At 43.8% G+C, this 20368-nt stretch overlaps 6 protein-coding genes across 8 annotated transcripts; 5 read left to right on the forward strand and 1 right to left on the reverse strand.

Moving 5' to 3' along the window:
- The first annotated feature begins 30 nt into the window (after window positions 1-30).
- Window positions 31-1904, forward strand: LOC105684041 (oxygen-dependent coproporphyrinogen-III oxidase). 2 transcript variants are annotated; one of them, XM_012397135.3, is made up of 7 exons: window positions 31-256; window positions 385-568; window positions 652-848; window positions 912-1056; window positions 1129-1411; window positions 1489-1658; window positions 1740-1904. In XM_012397135.3, the coding sequence occupies exons 1-7, from the start codon at window positions 159-161 to the stop codon at window positions 1836-1838; spliced, it is 1176 nt and encodes a 391-aa protein (XP_012252558.1). In that variant the 5' UTR covers window positions 31-158; the 3' UTR covers window positions 1839-1904. The 2 variants fall into 2 exon arrangements, with proteins under 2 accessions (XP_012252558.1, XP_020706846.1); XM_020851187.2 differs by having other exon boundaries at window positions 103-251.
- A 224-nt stretch (window positions 1905-2128) lies between these two features.
- On the forward strand, window positions 2129-5241 carry LOC105684039 (aarF domain-containing kinase 1). The gene is made up of 10 exons (XM_012397132.3): window positions 2129-2391; window positions 2566-2713; window positions 2822-2977; window positions 3049-3186; window positions 3265-3380; window positions 3442-3643; window positions 3737-3997; window positions 4057-4254; window positions 4352-4494; window positions 4578-5241. Exons 1-10 carry the CDS (start codon window positions 2384-2386, stop codon window positions 4795-4797), a joined length of 1590 nt encoding a protein of 529 aa, XP_012252555.2. The 5' UTR covers window positions 2129-2383; the 3' UTR covers window positions 4798-5241.
- Window positions 5196-8930, reverse strand: LOC105684038 (WD and tetratricopeptide repeats protein 1). The gene is made up of 13 exons (XM_012397131.3): window positions 8509-8930; window positions 8304-8434; window positions 8123-8234; window positions 7427-7819; window positions 7234-7357; window positions 6960-7151; window positions 6795-6889; window positions 6583-6710; window positions 6422-6502; window positions 6219-6361; window positions 5957-6155; window positions 5651-5843; window positions 5196-5586 (listed from the first exon to the last, which is right to left on the reverse strand). Exons 1-13 carry the CDS (start codon window positions 8569-8571, stop codon window positions 5371-5373), a joined length of 2070 nt encoding a protein of 689 aa, XP_012252554.1. The 5' UTR covers window positions 8572-8930; the 3' UTR covers window positions 5196-5370.
- Window positions 8931-9027: 97 nt separating this feature from the next.
- Window positions 9028-10863, forward strand: LOC105684040 (leucine-rich repeat protein 1). 2 transcript variants are annotated; one of them, XM_012397133.3, is made up of 5 exons: window positions 9033-9418; window positions 9489-10025; window positions 10096-10208; window positions 10272-10448; window positions 10511-10863. In XM_012397133.3, exons 1-5 carry the CDS (start codon window positions 9242-9244, stop codon window positions 10734-10736), a joined length of 1230 nt encoding a protein of 409 aa, XP_012252556.2. In that variant the 5' UTR covers window positions 9033-9241; the 3' UTR covers window positions 10737-10863. The 2 variants fall into 2 exon arrangements, with proteins under 2 accessions (XP_048512211.1, XP_012252556.2); XM_048656254.1 differs by having other exon boundaries at window positions 9028-9418; window positions 10096-10448.
- A 45-nt stretch (window positions 10864-10908) lies between these two features.
- LOC105683992 (probable oligoribonuclease) lies at window positions 10909-12446 on the forward strand. Its single transcript, XM_012397021.3, has 6 exons — window positions 10909-11006; window positions 11148-11296; window positions 11369-11436; window positions 11508-11669; window positions 11762-11982; window positions 12070-12446. The coding sequence occupies exons 1-6, from the start codon at window positions 10924-10926 to the stop codon at window positions 12209-12211; spliced, it is 825 nt and encodes a 274-aa protein (XP_012252444.2). The 5' UTR covers window positions 10909-10923; the 3' UTR covers window positions 12212-12446.
- Window positions 12447-14096: 1650 nt separating this feature from the next.
- On the forward strand, window positions 14097-20236 carry LOC105683986 (carboxylesterase 5A). Its single transcript, XM_012397011.3, has 4 exons — window positions 14097-14794; window positions 14986-15262; window positions 17564-17673; window positions 18532-20236. Exons 1-4 carry the CDS (start codon window positions 14627-14629, stop codon window positions 19852-19854), a joined length of 1878 nt encoding a protein of 625 aa, XP_012252434.2. The 5' UTR covers window positions 14097-14626; the 3' UTR covers window positions 19855-20236.
- Window positions 20237-20368: the final 132 nt, after the last annotated feature.

Genomic DNA, 20368 nt, shown 5'->3' on the forward strand with positions numbered 1-20368 from the left:
CCTAGGATATCCCTACCCCGAAGTAACTGTACACGAAAATTTCACCCCTGGCGTTCGCACCGCCATCGTGTTAGAGGTTATAATTGCAAAGCGAACAAGTTTGTCACCGCTGTCATTTTCGGCACTGAATTGTAGCGTTGTCGAAATAAATCGACGAAATGGTTTTGAACGTCTGTTACAAGACGTGGCATCGCGTCAGATTTGTCGTAACTCATCGTCATCGTCGGGGGGATAATTCTAAGCTTGGAATTGTTAAGTACGATTTGTAAACACACTAGTCAGATTGTCTCATGTGAATGTATTTCCTATGAAACGAGAATTGAATAAAAGAGGTCATTATATCGTCTCAGCGATTCATTTATCATGTGTTCCATACAAAAACAGGTCAGCACAAGTTGCGAGCGTGTTGGCTGGCGTTTTTTCAATATTCGGAGGGCCTAAAAAATCGGAATCCGACGATGTGGAGATCGCTAATTTCATGGCAGAGCCGGTCAGCGATTTGACAAAGCTCAAGGAACACCGTTCCAACATGCAAGCCAGAATGGAGCTACTCATCATGAAGATTCAGGTGAATTTCATCGCAATAAAAGAAAAGAAAACGTTGGCGCAAATCACCGACCTCTGCAACAACATGGCTTCTGTCAATTTCAGGCCGACTTTTGTCGCGCGCTCGAATCCGAGGAACTCGATGACGCGAAATTCTCCGTCGACCGATGGACCAGAAAGGAAGGCGGGGGAGGAATATCCTGCATCTTGGAAGAGGGTCAAGTCTTCGAAAAAGCGGGTGTCAACATATCCGTCGTTCACGGAAACCTTCCCACCGAAGCCATCAAGCAAATGAGAGCGAGGTACAATTCCACTTGAATCAAATCCCCGAAGGCTCCTTGATTTCTTCGCTCCCGTTTTTCCAGAGGCAAAAAGCTCTCGGAAGGAGGACCGCTTCCGTTTTTCGCTACAGGCGTCAGTGCCGTGATTCATCCCAGAAATCCGATGGTCCCAACCATCCACTTCAACTACAGATACTTCGAAGTGACCAACACTGACGGATCGGTCGAGGTAAAGTGAATGATTTCACAAACGGATTCTTCAGCGGTTATTGGTTTGTTTTTTTCTTTCAAATCAATTCAGTGGTGGTTCGGTGGCGGTACCGACCTGACACCGTATTACTTGAACGAAGGAGACGCCGTTCATTTTCACAAGGCGCTCAAGACCGCTTGCGACAAAAGCAGCAAGTCTTATTACCCCCGTTTCAAAAAATGGTGCGACGATTACTTTTCGATACCGCACAGAGGTGAGAGGCGGGGTATCGGCGGTATTTTCTTCGACGATTTAGACGAGCCTAATCAGGAGGGTGCATTCCAGTTTGTGAAAAATTGCGCGGAGGCCGTAATTCCCTCTTACGTTCCGCTGGGTGCGTTTTCACTTCCCCCAAATCACTTTCTTTCGTTGATTAGTCAGGTCAGTTAACTCGGAAAAATTTTATTCCAGTCCAAAAACACAAAAACGACGGATACGGTTATGCCGAAAGACAGTGGCAATTACTCCGCAGGGGACGATACGTCGAATTCAACCTTATCTACGACAGGGGCACGAAATTCGGGCTCCTAACGCCCGGTGCTCGTATCGAAAGCATTCTAATGTCCTTGCCATTGACGGCGGTAAGTTCTCGAGCTTTTTTTTTGTTTCCCTTCAGCTCTTGCCTCGCGGCTTCGTGAAAACTTGATCTTCATTCTGTTCAGAAATGGCAATACATGCACAAGCCGGAAACGGACTCCGAAGAATCCAAGCTAATGAATGTCTTGAGGAATCCGAAGGATTGGTTAAAGATAGAAGAATAATTTCAGGATCGTGGCTTTTCAGAGCTTAATTGTTTTTTTTTTTTTATACAAACTTAGAAATACGGATTATAATTGAGTAAAAAAGATAACGATGTAAATAATTATCGCGGTGGAAAGAAAAAAAAAAAAAAAAAATGATCAGAGATTAAAATAAACGAAACATTCGAGTATGTTGGTTATCAAAAAACGGAAATTGATTGCGGCTGACAACTGTTGGGATTTTCCTGTACCACGGGTGGAATTCGTCGCTTGTTGGTAAGACTGAATAGAAAATTACTGGATATGAATGGCTGGCAATTGGGTAACGGGAATCAACGATCGGTGGCACAGCACGTTTGGCGATGTGCCGTTGCCCGTTTCGCGTGAAAGTTGCGTCAGCGGTGAAAATAAGTACGGTAGCATCGTCGTAGAGCGGGGAAAACAGGGTCGCGGAAAGTCCGAGTTATGCAGCGGACAGTCGGGGCGGTGACATTAGAGGGACGTTCAGTTGCTCGCAGGATATCCAGTCGTTCAATTTTCACCGAGAGCAGCCAGGCCGAAGTCCGATGTTGAGGTAAGGTGTGCAGCGCTCCTCGGCGCTCCTGCGTCACGAATGATCGCAAATTCTCGCGCGCTGTAACGTCACGTGTACCACACGCGTTTTTTTGCCACTCTGCGAATGTCTCTCACAGTTTATGCGCATGCGTCGATTTACGGGTTTAATTTTTTTAGTTTTTGATTCTTCCAGCTCCAGGACCACCCTACCCTCGAGGCGAAAGATTCTCGCTCTCACGGCCATCGGAGGCGCAGCCCTTGGAACTCTGGCCTCGTTGAGAGCCAACGAATACGATGTGGGGGCGATCGGAGTCGTGAGACTGACGAGAGCCGCGATTACCGTAGGAATCTTCCTCGTTATTATGAATGTTAAACGTTGATCGATTACACCGATCCCCCAGGAGGATGAAGAATTCCAATTTTTTATATCCACTGTCCTTGTTTCGCAGGTCTTCGAACTCGGGAGTTATTACAAATCGAAATTGTACTCGGCAAAGATCGACAAAAAGTCTACAGAGTACGCCAAACTGAAATCTGAAGTACATTTGTACGGTGCTCAGAAACTATTAGAATTATGCTGCGCCAACAAAGGCGTTTATATAAAGGTACGCTTCGCGTTCAAATTTTCCTCCGAACTTGTTCCTCGTTTTAACTTTTTTTCACTCATTTTCCGCAGGTAGGGCAACACATCGGGGCCCTCGATTTTCTTTTACCTGCAGAATACGTGAAGACTCTCAGAGTTCTTCACAGTTCTGCTCCCCAGTCTTCGTTCGGGGATGTTCTGGCTGTGATCAGAGAAGACTTTAAAAAAGATGTGAGTATTCCGCAGAGGCTCGTCCTCCACGTCGAGTATCATTTTTTCGATCTCTGATCCTCGTTTTCACTCTTCCAGCCCTATGAGATCTTCGAAACGATAGATCCGACTCCTTTGGGAGCCGCGAGCCTCGCCCAGGTTCACAAAGGAGTTCTTCGGGACGGTAGACCAGTCGCCATAAAAGTTCAGCACAGGTGAGAAGTAACGAGACTCGTTTCGTCACAAAATTTTTACCGAAGTCGGATAATCTTTCAGAGCTGTGATGTCAAACTCTTACATCGATATCAAGACTATGGCTGCTCTGGTAAAAATCACCTCATGGGTGTTCCCAGACTTCAAATTCGACTGGTTGGTCGACGAGTCTAAAAAGAACATCCCGCAGGAACTCGACTTTACACTGGAGGGCAGGAATGCCGAGAAGGTCAAATCCCTTTTCAAAGATTTCCGGTGGCTCAAGGTGAGACACACCCAATCTTTTCGCTAAATTTTGTCTATTGCGAATCTCGTCGTTTCCAACGATTCGACTTCGTCCTTATCTTTTTTTTTACAGATTCCCAGCATATTTTGGGAGTATTCGTCGCCCCGTGTATTGACGATGGAGTTTCTCGACGGTGCTCACGTGAACGACGTCGGTTACATCAAGGAGCACAATCTGAATCCTTTCGAAGTCACGGGGAAACTTGGACAACTTTATAGTCGTATGATATTTGTAGCTGGCTTTGTGCATTCCGATCCACATCCGGGAAATATATTAATAAAAAAAAGCGCACAGGGTGCCGAAATCGCTCTGTTGGATCACGGTCTATATGCAGTGAGTTTCCGCGGTTCGATTTCTCTTGGTTTCCAGTTCGTTTACCGAATTTTTTTCAGACTCTTTCGGACCACTTTCGTTGGGAATACGCCAAGTTATGGCTCGCGATATTAGATGGTAATAAAACGGAAATGCGAAAACATTCCGAACTCCTGGGAGTTGGCGAACTTTATGGACTTTTGGTCTGCATGGTATCCGGGCGAAGTTGGGACACCATAATGGCCGGCATACGGAGAACGAAGTTCACCGCCGACGAGGTTCGCATAATTCTTTGTCAACTGGGCTGAATTCGGGTCTGCCAGAATTTCGGAGATCGCTCGATCCATAACCTCAAGTCGATCGTTCGTATTTCAGAGAGACGCTTTCCAGGAAGAGCTTCCAAAAGTCCTTCCTCAAATCAGCGAGGTCCTCGAACGTGTTAACAGGCAGATGCTTCTGGTATTGAAAACTAACGATCTTCTACGTGGGATCGAACACACGTTGAAAACGCAGGCGAGGTACGTAACCGATGATATGAGAACTTATTACTCCGTTCCCGCATCTTTGTCGTCAATTATTCTTGATGTATCTCGATATCCAGGATGTCGGCGTTCATGGAGATGTCGAAGTCCTGCGTACACTCCGTCTATGACGAGAAATTGAAGTCGTGTCGTACCCCGTTGTCCCGGTGGTTGATATCTCTCCAGCGTCAGTGGTCTTTGGCCAAGTTGTCCGTATACTACGTCTGCCTTGGAATGATTAATTTCGATCTTGTGAGGAGCGCGGAGTCGATATTGTCCAACGAATATTATAGCTTTTAAACTTTCGGCAACTTGCACGAATCTCTCGCGTCGGTTGCGACACCGGTGCGCGTTCCATTAATCGCGCGCACTGACTTCGAGCAGCGCACTTCCCAGCGATTGATTGAACGCATCCATTAACCTCGCGGTAAAAGCACTGTTAGTGAAAATAGATAGACGCGCCAAGGATTGAAAAAAAAAACAACTGCGGAACGATGAAAACCAACAATGTAGATTGCGACTTAGTATGCCCTACGCCCAAAGGAACCACATAAAGTACAAAAACTCCTAGCTGTATATGCGTAATGTGTAAAATACTATAATTATATATGTGTGTATGATCGTTGTCGATATCGTCGTGCGGTAAGTCCGAGCACACGAAGTGTAGAGGGAGGAAATGAAATTTGTATCACGTTGTATTTTTACGATAGCTCGAATATATAATATAATCGTGATAAAATTCTATAATCTGTGTATTATTATTAATTGAAACAAAATTGTACAACAACCTTTTCCCCCAGCCACATATTACTTTTCTTTTTCCTTTCATTCGAATTCGCTTTCGAATCGCCGTTCGGCAAACGGCGTCCTCGTTTAGCTCTGACGACAATTCAGAGGCTGCGTATTCTGCGTCGGACTCGAGGGACGCTCTTGTTCTTCGCTGTCGTCGCCTGAATGGTGATGCTGTCCGGGAAATCTGTAGCCCATATTCATCAGCATCAATTCGAAAGCGTTGCTGTTCATTCGCGCTTGATTCGCCGATGCCGCGTCCTCGAGGTTTTCTATATCCCTTGCGTTCCTGCTTCCGTCCTGGAAGGGTTGAAAAAAATGTAATTCCCTCCCCCTCCCCCATTTTTTTTATCGCGTAAATTACCTCCGGCCGCGGACTCCAGAGGCGAATAACGGGGTCGATTCCACTGGTCGCCAAAAGACACGATGAGGGGTGAGGCTGCAGACAGTTGACTATACTGTCGTCACCGCGGAGGATTCGAAGAATATTCGTGGTCTCGCGGTCCCAAATGAAGAAGGAACCGTCGTCCGATCCGGCGACGATGTATTGTCCATCGCTGCGAGGTGAGCAATGAAAAATGGCAAACAGAAACGAAGATGGGTAGGAAGAATTGTTTCTGAGTTACAATGAGTGTACAAATTTATCAACGAGTTGTATTCGTCGTTGTACCTTCCGAAAAAGTTTGCCTCTTTTATGTCGGTTGTCGTGTTGCAGTGGCCGCAAAATCTGAGATCGTAATCCGTGCTGTGTTTTTGCCAGTATTTTTCGTGGGACGACGTACTTTGAGGTGGTGTTTGTACCCGGGGTACTTCGTCCTCGTCCTTTTCCTCTTCCTCGACCTCTTCGGCCTCCATGTCGTCGCTGTTTTCTGTAAAAGCGAAAGAAAGTGAGGGACGCATTTACGGAAAATTGTCGAACTTCTTTTACGAACCGAGACTCAAGGCTCCTTTGATGTCCTTGTAGAGAGCACGACACGCGGAGTTTGTCGCGAAGTCGGGAAATTGCTTCTGAAAATTCACAATAACTTTGTGCGCTTCGGCAGCGCGGTTCAGGTCGTAGAGACACCTCGCTAATCTGAAAATTATGATTCGGGTTCGATGAAATTTCGAATAAAGTTATTCTTGCCGATTTTACCTGAAGTGCGCCTTCACGTGTTCCGGATCGAGAAGGATCGTCGTTCGGCAGTCTCGAAGAGCCGCGTATACGTCTCCGTCCCTGAAATCGGTTAACACGTTCGATGAGTAGCGGTTGCCGATGATCGCCAAAATTGTTGCGTAAATATTCAATTCAATTACCAGGCACGTTTCATCAAAGCTGCCGCTCTGTTTCCGCAAAGTACAGCGGACCGGGGTGAACGAGCTATTGCTTTGTTGTAAAGGCTGATTGCGGTGGACCATTTTTGTTTCTGAAAAGCCGCGTTCGCCTGCGAGAAGGTCAGAGAAAATATTGAAGAGTCAACACCGCGGAAAGAATTTTAGTTCGCTATTATCGTTCAATGTTCTCTCACTTCTTGTTTGATACCCTCGACCTGCGGGGGTAAATCTGGCGTATCGTTGTCCCTGAAATAGGTGTCCATCCCGCTGACCTCTTCCTGGTAATGGTCTGTCGTTGTGTGACAAAAATTGTTAGAATATTCTGTTTCCCTTAAAACTCGGGGAATTTTTTCGCTTACCTGACGATCGCTGATCGTGCGTTCCGTTGACCGTGTGAAATCTGGATCTGATTCCCTTGTTGACGTCGAAAAGGTAAATCTGTTCTCCACCCATGTTTACCAGAAGGTCATTACCGTCAGCGCTGAAAGTCAAGTAGGTGGCAGCCAGACTTCTGTTTCTCTTTGGGTCGCGGTGCCGCGTCCTCAGGTGACCTGAGATTAGGAAAAGTCTCTTTTTCGTTTTATTTCGGCCAGTCTGTTGGGATTATTGCTGATGTTTCATGGGCGGGCTTACCGGCAACGAAATACCACGCACATCCGAGAGGCACATTGTCCTCTGGATCGCCTTTTCCGGCCCGCTGGAGTCTGGCGCGGACGTCGATTCCTTCGGGAGATTCAGCGTTGGGGGGAGTCGAGGTCTTTGGAAGATAAAACCAGATGAACATATCTTTAATTTTTATTCTATACGCTTCTCGCATTTTGCGTACCTGTCGAGTGGACGGTTTGATCATTCTACTGTCGTACATTCTGACGTACGCATCGTTGGCTCCGACAGCGATGAGTTCCGGTCTCCGGGAGTTTATTGCGATACATTTTGCTTCGGCATATCGGCCCATGTGATTGACAAGGTTTATGAGAATGCTTTTTCTCCCTGGGGATACGCCAGTATGCGGGACTCTCGTATCGTACTGCATTATCAGTCCGTCTTCTCCTGCGGTCCAAAACATAAACGGAACACCCGGTGCCGTTGCGATTCTCTTGACGCGCCCAGTGTGGCAGCCGCATGTTAGAACCGTTTTAGAGACTGTTACGTCGTGAACTCGCACACAACAATCTCCAGCCCCGGTCACGAGAATGCTGTCGTTAGACCTCGGCATGAACTGTTGAAGAATACATATTCTTCTAGTCAAGTTTGGAAATGACTTTGGGTATGCTCTTCAAAAACAGTTGTAGAGCACCCAGTGTACATGAACTCCGGTTGTAGCTCAAGTGTGCAATAGCGGAGTTGAATGTTTTGTTGAACAGGAAAATAATAAATAAAAAACAGCATAGTTATAATTTTTAATGCCATAACAGTGAACATTCGTAATTTTCAACTACAGTGTATTTTTGGTATTATCAATGTAATCATACGATTGGAAATGGTGAAATTTATTAACAAACCAATAGAAAATAAAACCTACCTTCACGGAAAATATGTTTCCACTGTGTCCCGTTCTTAGCACTAATTTCTTTACATATCTAAACGGATCCCAAAGTATTACATGTGTGTCATCGGATGCTGAAGCAAGGGTTCTGGAAATGAGCAATTTAGAATTCACCAAACCTATGGAACAAAAAAATTCTCTGTAAAGAAATATTTACTGTCCACTTTCATTCCATTCCAGGCAGTTGACACAGCCTCCGTGACCCTCAAGCTCTGTTTCCAGTCCCAACCGAGCAATAAAGTCATCGTTTACCTGTAGTTGTCTCGAGAGTAAATAAGCGCTTGATTCCTAAATTAGAACAACCTCATTGGTTCAAAGGGAACTACCTGATTACAATTAGGTTCAAAAAACAACAAACATACCTTCAACTGTCTTTGGCGCAGGAGATCAACAATCTTTGGTTTATCTGTGGAGAATAACTTCATTTTTTGTGGAGTATATGAGACTTTTTAAGACAGGACTCTTTTAATCAAGAAGTGAGATCAGATCGTGACGAATTTTTCTTATTGTCCATGACAAGTTCTACTCATCAAGCTTGGCCTGGATTATTATGAGGACGAAAATACCGAGGGTGCGAGTCGCTCGCTACCTGATTCTAGTCAGTTGTGGTTAGGGATACAACGCGATTAGTTTAGGTGAAAATTTTTGCGAAGAAAGTGCTCCTTTCTTGCTCACAGGAAAATCCTGCCTTGTCGGTCAGCGGTTATGCGGTTTTAAGGCTTCTAGCAGACTCAGTAGTGAAATGCAGTTTGGATTTGACGTTTCAATTCCTAGAACTGTTTAAAATACGTATGAACGTAGCCGATGGAACAGACCAATCGATTTGCCTACAATTGCCATGCCCAAAGCCAAGCCATGCTATGCTACAGATAGGAACTTGTGTCGAATCTCGAGAAACCACTTTTGAACGTAGATACGTTACCTATATAAACTACTTTCGCAAGTAAAGCTGTGGACCGGCAAAGGTTGTTTTAAGTATTTGGGTTAAACTTATCATATATATTTTGATAGAGCTTTGAACGAATGATTGAAAACTAGTGGAGGGTTTTGAATTCTTTCATATGTGAGAGTTGCTCTCAAACCTAACTGCTGAAAATGAGGTTGATTTGTACTGTCAAAGTTGACACAAGCCGGATGCATCCTAGTGGTTGCAGTAGTGGAAGTCAACGTGCCAGAGCCTCAACATTATCCTTTGGTCGTTCTCCTGGCCCTGACAAAGAAGCATGTCTTTTTTTACAGTCGGCCATAGATCCAAAAGGTGTAAAATACAAGGTAAGTAGTCCTGAATGCTCCCAACTTGCAAATAGAGGAAGATGGAAATCAATGCATCTACAACCCACAGGTGAAGGACAACATTGTTAACGTATTTGCCAGGTTTGTTCAAGAGGGAAAATGTACCATCAGGTTGAAGCAACCTGCTCATGATCTAATCATACAAGCTGAACCTCTTCTACTAAAAAGTTTTTTGAAAGTTATTAAACTTGGGATTGCCAAAGGTTCTACCGAACCTGAGGCAAAGATTCCAATTCTAGAAGAAAAGTATTTTCGGCCAAAGATACAGACTAAGTACATAGTTGCGACAAACACAGAGTATCCAACGCTACAGGGATTTCCTCGCACTGTTGAAGAATTGCGAATAGTTGATTTACAAAGAAAGTCGTTTGACCGTCAGATTCTCAGGCTAGAAAAACTCCGCCTTCTAGATCTTTCAAAGAACTGCATTCGCAGCTTACCAGCTGAGCTGGGGTCCCTACCAAATCTCAAAGAATTATATTTAGGTGAAAATCATCTCGGAAAATCTCCTTCAAGAGCCTGGGCCTGGCTCAATGGAGATTCTATCAAAAGAAATTTAGTTCTCTTGGATCTGAGTCGGAATGAGGTAGAATTTTTGCACAATGATTTCTTCAAAGTATTTTTAAAGCGAATAATCATGGTTTCTATTCATCTAGATGACCTGGCTTCCATTATTTCTTGGGCAGCTTACAGCCCTGAAGACTTTAAATCTCAGTTATAACATGCTTACATCTTTGCCTGGAAGTATTGGCCTTTTGTCTAGTCTAAGGTATTCAGTCAGAAAAATTCTACGATTAAATTTTCGTCAGAAATTCATTATTGCCCTCTACAGGTGCCTCAGTATACAGGAAAATAGAATCCAATCACTTCCTGGAAGCATAAGACGTTTGCGTTTGGAAAATATAAATATTTCAGGAAACCCATTCTCTTCAATGACGTGCCTTCCTTTAAATCAGTTCAAAGTATCCACCCTTGTAGAGTGCGCAGCTAGAAGCGTTCTAAAAGCTAGGTAATGTTACCGAAGCTCACAGAAAATGTACATGAATTCTAATGCAAATGATTTCTCAACAGATTGAACTACGACGCTGAAACTATTCCCCATATTTTGGTAAAGTACTTGAACGGAGCTCGTTTTTGTGACTGCGGTGGGGCTTGTTTTGAGAACCACGTATATGCCAAGTTCGAACTGGACCTCCGACGAATTTCAGAAAGCTGCATCTTCTCCACACAGTTTTGCATTCCACTGGACTGCTTCTTCTGCTCCATGAAATGCACACGCTTCTGGATACGCTCCTAGAAACCTAATATTTATTATCTCTTCATTTAAGAGGAGAATTAAGAACTCGTTTTTTGTATCCACTGCCATGGAGTTCTGATGTTTTGTAACAAAACAATGATAAATAAAAATACTATTTTCCTAAAAATTCAAGCTGGACATATTTTCCCTAAATAAGAACAGCATTTCTGGTATATTCTATACGTAAATGTTGGTAGTCTGTAACCCTGGTCAATTGTTGAACCGGTTAATCAGACATCGTGCATTCGTCCTGTTCCTCAATTTTGTCAGGTAAAATTCTTGCTTTGAATTATATTCGGTCGTCAATGACTAGATAAATCGCGACTATTTTTACCGAAATTATAACGACCGGGAAGGTCTCGCACATTCGATACACTTTCCATTCAATAAATACTAAATGATCGCGTTTAGGCAAAGCCTGCATCGTATCTTGCGCAGAAAAGAATCTCTTTCAACCACGTGGCTTTCGCTACGAAGCGGCTTCAATAGCTATGGTCGATTACCATTATCGAAGATGCTTGAAACGAGGAGCGCGTTCCGTTTGAACTGCAATTCACTCGGTAACAAACGGCAACAATATTCAAACGTCATATTTGAATATTGCAATTGGTATTTATCGTGAATCGTTTCAGCTCCAAGGAGATTCGCTTCTACAGAAATAATGATCGGGGATGATCACCTGGTTTGGTGCGATTTGGAGGTATTTCTATTTGTTTATTTCTTTTTATTGCGTCTCCTACTCCACGGTTCGATAAATTTTGTGTATTCAAGATGACAGGTCTCGAAGTAGACAAGTGTCACATAATGGAGATCGCCTGTCTGATTACCGATTCCAACTTGAAAATCGTTAGCCAAGATCTTCACCTCGTTATTCACCAGCCGGACGAGATATTGGAGAGTATGAGCTCTTGGTGCGCCGAGCAGCATGCTAAGGTCTGAAATAATGAGGATTTCAAAAAGAAAGAGCATACGAAATGCCGAGAATTTTTATCCGATAATTAATTCAATCATCATCCAATGTGCAGACTGGTTTAATCGAGGCATGCAGAAAAAGTAGAGTATCGTTGGCGGAAGCTGAAAAGATAACTCTAAAATTTTTGACCGACAACATTCCGAAAAAACTATGTCCGATGGCCGGAAACACCGTTTGGATGGACAGAATATTCCTTCAGAAGTATATGCCTTCTATTCACGAGTACACGCACTACAGAAACGTCGATGTTTCAACTATAAAAGAGCTCGTTAAGTGAGTGAATCAGTTGATGAGTTTAAAAAAAATTTCTGACCGTCTTATTTAATCGTTTCTATTTCCACATCTTTCCAATCGCTGCAGACGATGGCGTCCTCAAATTTACAACGCTGCACCAGAAAAAATTTTCAATCATCGGGCTCTCGATGATATTAGAGAAAGTATAAAAGAACTCGAATATTACAAGAAGCATGTATTCGACGAGTCGTCACAACTCCCTAATTGACTTTAAAAAATTCAACCCTCCCAAACTGGTAGCTGTCTTCGGTATTCGTCAGTGCGGCATATTTATCGGCTGAAATATGCATCACGTCAAAAAATAAATAGGCAATGTATTCTTCACCACCAAATGAGCAAATATATGTATCATATGTATGTATCTGACACTGCAGAACTTTTGTTCAAGGAATTTTCCATTCCAATTCATGTTCAATAAAAATCGTCGTCTTGTTGGATGAAAATTATTCAAACTCATTTCATGACCTGTCCCACGCAATAGTAGAATGTTTTATGGAATGTACATGATGAATAATAGTGGTAATGAGGACAAATTAGCCATGCGGTATGGCACCATTCATAAGATACCTGAAACTAGGTGATGATAGTGGGCAGAACCGGGTCTGCCGTTGCACGTGCATTTTATCTTATCGATGAGCGCGATCTACACGATGAAGGGTTGGAGGTGCGGTAGATTTAGGAGTTGGATTGCAGCCCGAATCGCTGTAATGTAGAATATATATTTAAGGTTTACTAGCCAGGTAATTATTCCAGAGAGGCATTAGAAATAATGTGTGGTAGGTCTCGTCGGCGGTCGAATCGCGAGCAACTGGCTGTACTCGCTTTCGGTATATTCTTACATTTAGGACCTATGTGAACTTGACACTTGACGTTGAAATTAAATTTTTTGGACTCAATTTGTACTTGTTTTTACAATTTTTTTGATGTTTGTGCCTTAAATAACAAAAAAATACAGCGTACTCGAGAAAAGACGAACAACTGGACTTTCAACATTTTGATTTTCTTGAAGACATGAGAATATCTCACCTACTGCGATTTGGAAACGATTCACGGTGAAAAAATTCGAATATTTTCAAAGCCAAAAACGTTGAGATCTCAAAAATTCAAAAAAAGCTCCCATTTTCTCCAAATTTGAGTCTTTTACGGTACAAAGATTGGTAATAGCATTTTTGATGAAGTTCTGAAATCCTCGCGTCGGAAAAATTCGAATATTTTCAAAAACAAAAAAGTTGAGATCTCAAAAATTCAAAAAATGCTCCCATTTTCTCCAGATTTGACTCTTTTACGAAACAAAGATTGGTCAGAGCATCCTTGATGAAGTTCTGAAATCCTCGCGTCGGAAAAATTCGAATATTTTCAAAAACAAAAAAGTTGAGATCTCAAAAATTCAAAAAAAGCTTCCATTTTCTCCAAATTTGAGTCATTTACAAAACAAAGATTGGTTGAAGCATCTTTGATAAAGTTCTGAAATCCTCGCGTCGAAAAAATTCGAATATTTTCAAAAACAAAAAAGTTGAGATCCCAAAAATTCAAAAAATGCTCCCATTTTCTCCAGATTTGACTCTTTTACGAAACAAAGATTGGTCAGAGCATCCTTGATGAAGTTCTGAAATCCTCGCGTCGGAAAAATTCGAATATTTTCAAAAACAAAAAAGTTGAGATCTCAAAAATTCAAAAAATGCTCCCATTTTCTCCAGATTTGAGTCATTTACAAAACAAAGATTGGTCAGAGCATCCTTGATGAAGTTCTGAAATCCTCGCGTCGGAAAAATTCGAATATTTTCAAAAACAAAAAAGTTGAGATCTCAAAAATTCAAAAAATGCTCCCATTTTCTCCAGATTTGACTCTTTTACGAAACAAAGATTGGTCAGAGCATCCTTGATGAAGTTCTGAAATCCTCGCGTCGGAAAAATTCGAATATTTTCAAAAACAAAAAACTTGAGATCTCAAAAATTCAAAAAACTCCTCATTTTCTAACGAGTCAAGGTACAAACGAAAATAAGAAAGGTTCAAACAATCACAAAGGAAGTATAATTTATTTCAATGATTAAAAAATCCTATGCTCAATTCGGGTGCCAAGTTCACATAGGTATACATATACAAGGTAATCATAATTTAGCCGCTGGACTCCAAAGCTCTAGATAATACCATAATCAAACTGCGTTGTACGTTGAGGAAAAGGTCGCAACCCAAATATCTATGTACGTCACATACGCGATCAGATTAGGATAAAGGATTTCTTGGGAAAAAAACTTTACCCATCCAAAAATTACGGTCGTCAAGCTTCGATGGCAACGCAAAGAAAAATAAGAAAATTACCACAATCGTGGAGGTGCGACGGTATAGGTGATCGGTGTGTCATTGTTAATTATCATTCCATAAATAAAAGATGTAAAATACCGGTGCAAGTTGGAGAACCAGGAGAAGCTTACAGACCTGCGCAGGTCTTTTCTGTAAGGAATAGCTTTTACTGGATCTGAAAACTACCTGAGTTCAGTAAGTCACGCGATCTGTAGAGTTGCCGACTGCTCCTGGTCGTCGCTCGAGTTGGCATTGGTGAATATCGTATTCGCTCAGTAGTCGCCCCGGAAAGAAGACCGTCGTCGGTTGTTAAACCGCACGATGAAGACCAGCGAGAAAATTCACTTCACCCTCTACCTATTGGCCCTGATATTCTGCGACGAGATCATCCAAGGAAAATCGCAAAGGACTCACGCTCGGCAAGGGATCAACAGCAGAGAGCCGCCGACCGTTAAAATACCCCTTCAGGGGACCCTCGCTGGAAAGGAGGTGGGCATTCGAGCGCTCTTGGCCGGATCAATTTTCCAATTGTTTTTTTTTTGTTTTTTTTTTTGTTTTTCTCTCTCGTCTTCCGGTGCAAGAAAACGGTCACGTGGAACGTCACGGCCCGGTGAAAATCCGTTCGGACAACGAATCTTCGTCTAATGCCTGATTTTTTTTGTTGTTGTTGCGACGGCCAGATGTCCTTGAGCCGTACGCAAAAGGTGATCGCGTACCTCGGGATTCCGTACGCCCAGCCGCCGATCGGACCTTTGAGATTCGCGGCCCCGGTCACTTCGCCTTTACCGGGATGGTCCGGGATCAGAGAAGCCACCAGCTACGCTCCGTCCTGTCAGCAAGTCGCTGGCGGCCGAAAACTCCACGAAAAAGTTTACCTCAGGCTCCTTCCTGCCACCGATCAAAGCGATCCCGGAGTCAGCGAGAATTGTCTTTATCTCAACGTGTTCGTGCCGGACGGTGAGTTTCCCAATTTTTTATATAATTTGGATTTCCCCGAAGTACGAAGATCGTTTATTAATTTTACCTCATTTTTCGCCCACCGAAATCCGCGCGACCGAAACCCCATTGTCCGCGGCAAATTTCCAGGTGTGGACGACAGTTCCGGTGACAAATGAATGTCTCGTTGTTTCGTACAATCCGATAACGTTCCGCCATCAGAATTGCTAATTAGACAAATCAGTTGACAATAAATCAAGGGAAGATTGATTCATCTGTCGATGAAAATTAATTTGGCTTCGTTGAGACATCGAAGGGACTGACTGAACTCCGGAATTCTTTCCTAGAAAACTAGAAAACTAGAAAAGAAAAGAAAGAACAAAAAAAAAATACCAACGGAATTACCAAAGACCTGAGAAATATGACAAAGTTTCTTATGCGCATCACGTGTGCATTACAATTGACGATGCTAAGTACGGAATAATGAAAATCGGAGTTTTTCTCTCGGCACAATTTTTTTCTCATTTAAAATTTCACCACCGAACGACACGCGATACTCGTGCACCGCGTCGTCGTACGACGTGTACCAACGGCAATGCAGAAAGTTCGGGTCATGACTTCTCTCGCCCGGCTGCTACGTTCAAATTTTCTCACACACCGCGACGTCATTTATAAAATAGTGGGTGACAAAAAATTCACAAAACTCCGCTGCACTCCAGAAAGAGAACAACGATAATCAAGATCCACGTTCCAGATACAGTTCCACCACTTACCTTCGAAAAAATTTCTTCCATGAATCATGAATTTCTTTTTTTTCCATCGGTCCGCAAATTTCCCGATCGATGTCGGTCTTCGGGTTACTGCGAACCCCGACGCACCGTGCATCGCTAATCCGTTGTTTATTTCTTAACGACTTCGCAACTCGGCAATAATAACAACAACAACAACAGTAATAATAACAGTAACAGCAATAATGACAGTGGGGCGAAGTTTCCAAGGGCATTCGGTGAGGGTGGCGACTGGCTCTCGGTTCCTCGAAGTCCGATCCCCGATAGCTATCGCTAAATATCGTTGGCCGAAACATAGACGCAATAAAAAGGCAAAGTCGCTGGTACACAATACGCGTACAGTGTAACGTCCAAGTTGTGACGAAAAAAGGGCAGGGGGGATCGGAGATTAAAACTGAATAATCGCGTGCGAATTCGAGGGTAGAATATCGTCGTTGCACTCGCTTAGGGTCATCTCGGGTTGATCGGTGCGGTAACGAGGTGAACCTCATCAGGTGGTGGTGGTGGTGTTTGTACGTACGTATTGATACGTTGGCCATGGGGTGAACGGTAGTAATATGATGTGGGAAAGAATCGCCGTTTGGACAGACGTTGAACGGTCTGGGATCGATAAAGAGAAGAAATCAGAATCGTAAGTGGCTGTGTTGGTATGGAACAAGGTTGCGTTGTAGCGTAACGTTATAACGCGGACACGCAATCCGTTGGGCCCAACCCTAGATGCTATGATACGACGGCAATAGTCACGAAACATTTTCCTACCCGTTTTTGCAGTCGTTATCCCGCTCCTCCTCCTCCCTTCCCCCTTCCCTTCACGTTTCACTATTTCCAGGGATTACCGAACGCACTGCGGGCCAACCCGATTCGGACCTTGAACCGATTCTTTGAAACCCGGAAGGAAACGCTCTCACCAAAGCCCGATCCGCTGGCCCGCGTGATCCGCGCCCTTCTTTTTTCTTTTTTTTTTCGTCCCTCGGAAAAACTTTTCAACTAAAATCACGTGCACCGCGAAATTTAAGCATGCATAACGATGAGCTCGGGTTCGCACGTGTCGCGGAAATTGTTGGGGGCTTTTAGATGGAAACTAGGTGCGCTGGATGAATGTGTTTTTGCTCGGAAAAATTGACCCCGATTGGTTATGATTATGATTACGATGCGTTTCGGTTCAATTTCGCCAAAAAGATAGTATAAATAAGCAATGCTGGAGACCTAGTTTACGACAGAGGTGATAGTTATGGTCACGAACTTCCTGCGGGGTGGGTTTCGACGGACTCGGTTTCTGAATCATTCCCTGAAAAAAGGAAAGCGATTCCCAAAAAGCTCTCGTCTCGTGACAACCGCCACTAATTTTTCAAACTAATTACTTACTCGATTCAATTTTTTTTTTTTTTCTTCATTAGGATTATTCAGAGTAATTACTCGACGACAGTGCGAAGTTACTCTGATTTTCGACGCCCCTAATTTTGCCGATTTTTCCTTCGACGATTGCAATTTTTTTTTTTCTTTCACACACCCGAACAACACGAATATTTCGCAGGTCCTCCTCCTCCCGAAGGATGGCCGGTGATGGTCTGGTTCCACGGCGGTGATTTCAACACCGGAACTCCTGCGATTTGGGACGCTTCGGTTTTCGTCACGAAACAGAAGGTGAGACGCTATTCGAGTTTCCTCGAATCCAGAAGAATATTGACCGTAATTCATGAAAACCGGAAATTGAATCTCGGTCCCCGAATAACGTAAAAAAAACTAGCGCGCACAATCTACAAGCATCGCGTGAAGCCCCTCAATTCCGACGGCTGACCCTTATTCTTTTTTTGTTTTTTTTTTTTGTTGTTTTATCCTTATCGTTTTATGCCCGCGGTGATCAACGAAACTTTTTACCATTACACCCCCTGAGCTTGTTGTAATTATATGGTAGGTTGCGGTGAGCAAGGATGGTGTAGTCCGGGGGTTCGAGCACAAACAACGCGTGGGAGCCGTCTTATCTCCACGTGAATTAGTTGGCTGAATGAAAAAACAAAAAAAAAAAAAAATTAGAAAAAGGTTGAAGAAAAATCTACGCAAGATAAGGTGGTAATTGCGAGCCGACCTTCGCATTGACTTGTTTTTTTCATTCTTTCCCCAACGAAACTGAGAATCCGATAGCGGGACCTTGACCGTCGAATTTTAATCGCAGTTCAAACAAACTTAATCCAAAGATAGTCGGCACCGGTTTTAAAATACCTACGTACGGGAGGGGACGTGACCTTTCGTGTACTCGAATCGCGTATCGTAGGGTAATATCGAGGCGAGTTTGCGACATCGGCGGATTCATTTGAATACAACTGATCGTAACATTTTCCGATTGGCGAATTTTCCGGGCTCATCGCGCCGGATATTTTTAGCATGCACATGATCCGCGTTAAATCGATGAGACCGAAATTCGCGAGGGTGTCTACGGAGCTCCGAGGCTAGCGGGGGTGACCTTGAATCGCGCGCTCTCACGAAGGTACTCCGAACTTCCAGGTGATGATAGTAACGGTCGCCTACCGCCTCAACATCCTCGGCTTCTTCACGACGACCGACGCCGAGGCGCCGGGTAACTTCGGCATGCTGGACCAGATAGCGGCGCTCGATTGGGTACAGAAGAACATCCAGTACTTCGAGGGTCAGGCGAGCAACGTGGTAATCTACGGTCACAGTTCAGGCGCCATAAGCGTCGGTCTCCACATGCTGAGTCCCCTGAGCCGCGGCAAATTCGCCAAGGCGATCGCCATGAGCGGCGACGCGATCGGGTCCGTCGGCTCGCCCCAGGCGGAGGCGCCCGTCGTCGACATTATCGCCGACAGATTCGGTTGCTACCGTCGCCCCACCTCGGCGCTGATGGAGTGTCTGCGTCGCGTGAACAGCACGGTGTTGGTCCGCGAGTCGGCGGACATCGAGACCTGGGGGCCGATAGTAGACTACGAGACGAACAACTCGTCGGACCCCTTCCTGCCGGAGCACCCCAAGGACATATTGGAGAGCGGTAATTTCAACGCGGTGCCGCTCCTGGCCGGCTACACGAACAACGAACAGGCTCTGGCTTACATAGAGGCCATAGGTAGCGGCGAGGGGGTTCTCAGTCAGCAGAAATTCGAGGCGATGATAACCGACGAGACGATATCGTCGGTGAAGAGATTCGAGGACAACACCACCTGCGAATTGAGAGCGGAGATGCTTGCCGAGGCGGTGTTGTTTTACTACAAACCTCATCCGCCCAACAAGGACCAGGCGCTCCTTAGGGACAGATATTTGGACCTGCAGACCGAGAAGAACTACGCGGCCGGGCTCACCCTGCTCGCCGGCAAGGTGTCCAGACAGAAACCGGCCTACGTTTACAGATTCGACTACCGTCCGAGAACCGCGATGGTTACGGAGGACGTACCGGACTGGGCTGGCGTACCCCACATGTTCGACCTTCAGTTCGTATGGGGTCTTCCCTACAGCGTACCTGGTCCCGTACAGTGGAACGCGTCGGACAAAAAAATGGCGGACATAATGATGACGTTGTTTTCGAATTTCGTGAGAGTGACGAATCCATCGCAGCCGAGTTTGAGCGCTAAGTGGGAACCTTATACCGAGGACAATCCCGGTATACTATTGATAGACAGAACGATCAACATGAGCGATCCTAACGCCGTTGATTACAAAGCACTCGCTTTTTGGAACGAATATTATCCGATTGTTTTGGACGAAGCTACGAACAACTGTTGCAACGTAACTTCCGGTGCCGTCGAACGTTTCAACGAATTCGATTACTCCGTCGCACTGACGGCTACTGTAATAATTCTTTCAAATACGTTATAAATTATAATATTAATATTATTTCATTATCTATAATATATATATATATATGTATATGATATCACAGTGATCGTTTCACCGCGAGAATTGATTGTTATAACGAATTGTGGTTGAAATGTTTGCCATATTATTATAGTTCAACGATTATAACATTTATTGAATTTTTTTATTATTGGCTTTAATACGGAGAGATAGAAAAAAAACGAAAAAAAATCCATATATTGTGGTGTCGTTTTTGTTTTTGTTTTTTCTTGTTTTTTTTTTTTGTTTTTTTTTTCCAGAGAAACGAACTGTTCATAACTTATGAATATTTTGATGCTTTGATAATAATAAAAATAATTAATAAAAATAATTAATAATAATAATTATTAATAATACTAAACAATGATAATAATAATAATGTATGTATCGTCTATGTATAATTATTATTATGTTATATAAGAGAGGTGTACGTCGAGCGGTGGTGCGTGGGGGAGGCTTTGCTTATTTCCAGCACCGGCGCACACCCAAAAACATT

Source organism: Athalia rosae, chromosome 5, assembly GCF_917208135.1.
Source record: "Athalia rosae chromosome 5, iyAthRosa1.1, whole genome shotgun sequence".
NCBI classification, from domain to species: domain Eukaryota; kingdom Metazoa; phylum Arthropoda; class Insecta; order Hymenoptera; family Athaliidae; genus Athalia; species Athalia rosae.

Coding starts and splice junctions, on each gene's coding strand:
- LOC105684038 (XM_012397131.3), bottom strand. CDS start 8,571: ATGAAGTTATTCTCCACAGATAAACCAAAGATTGTTGATCTCCTGCGC. Junction 6,711..6,794: donor TCGAGGGTATCAAACAAGAA/GTGAGAGAACAT, acceptor ACCTTCTCGCAG/GCGAACGCGGCTTTTCAGAA. Junction 5,587..5,650: donor TCTGGAGTCCGCGGCCGGAG/GTAATTTACGCG, acceptor CAACCCTTCCAG/GACGGAAGCAGGAACGCAAG.
- LOC105684040 (XM_048656254.1), top strand. CDS start 9,242: ATGAGGTTGATTTGTACTGTCAAAGTTGACACAAGCCGGATGCATCCT. Junction 9,419..9,488: donor CAAAAGGTGTAAAATACAAG/GTAAGTAGTCCT, acceptor TACAACCCACAG/GTGAAGGACAACATTGTTAA. Junction 10,026..10,095: donor TGGATCTGAGTCGGAATGAG/GTAGAATTTTTG, acceptor CTATTCATCTAG/ATGACCTGGCTTCCATTATT.
- LOC105683986 (XM_012397011.3), top strand. CDS start 14,627: ATGAAGACCAGCGAGAAAATTCACTTCACCCTCTACCTATTGGCCCTG. Junction 14,795..14,985: donor GGACCCTCGCTGGAAAGGAG/GTGGGCATTCGA, acceptor TGCGACGGCCAG/ATGTCCTTGAGCCGTACGCA. Junction 15,263..17,563: donor CAACGTGTTCGTGCCGGACG/GTGAGTTTCCCA, acceptor AATATTTCGCAG/GTCCTCCTCCTCCCGAAGGA.
- LOC105684041 (XM_012397135.3), top strand. CDS start 159: ATGGTTTTGAACGTCTGTTACAAGACGTGGCATCGCGTCAGATTTGTC. Junction 257..384: donor TCTAAGCTTGGAATTGTTAA/GTACGATTTGTA, acceptor ATACAAAAACAG/GTCAGCACAAGTTGCGAGCG. Junction 1,412..1,488: donor TCCCTCTTACGTTCCGCTGG/GTGCGTTTTCAC, acceptor ATTTTATTCCAG/TCCAAAAACACAAAAACGAC.
- LOC105683992 (XM_012397021.3), top strand. CDS start 10,924: ATGTTGGTAGTCTGTAACCCTGGTCAATTGTTGAACCGGTTAATCAGA. Junction 11,007..11,147: donor CTGTTCCTCAATTTTGTCAG/GTAAAATTCTTG, acceptor GATCGCGTTTAG/GCAAAGCCTGCATCGTATCT. Junction 11,983..12,069: donor ACTATAAAAGAGCTCGTTAA/GTGAGTGAATCA, acceptor CAATCGCTGCAG/ACGATGGCGTCCTCAAATTT.
- LOC105684039 (XM_012397132.3), top strand. Junction 3,644..3,736: donor AAGATTTCCGGTGGCTCAAG/GTGAGACACACC, acceptor TTTTTTTTACAG/ATTCCCAGCATATTTTGGGA. Junction 4,495..4,577: donor ACGTTGAAAACGCAGGCGAG/GTACGTAACCGA, acceptor CTCGATATCCAG/GATGTCGGCGTTCATGGAGA.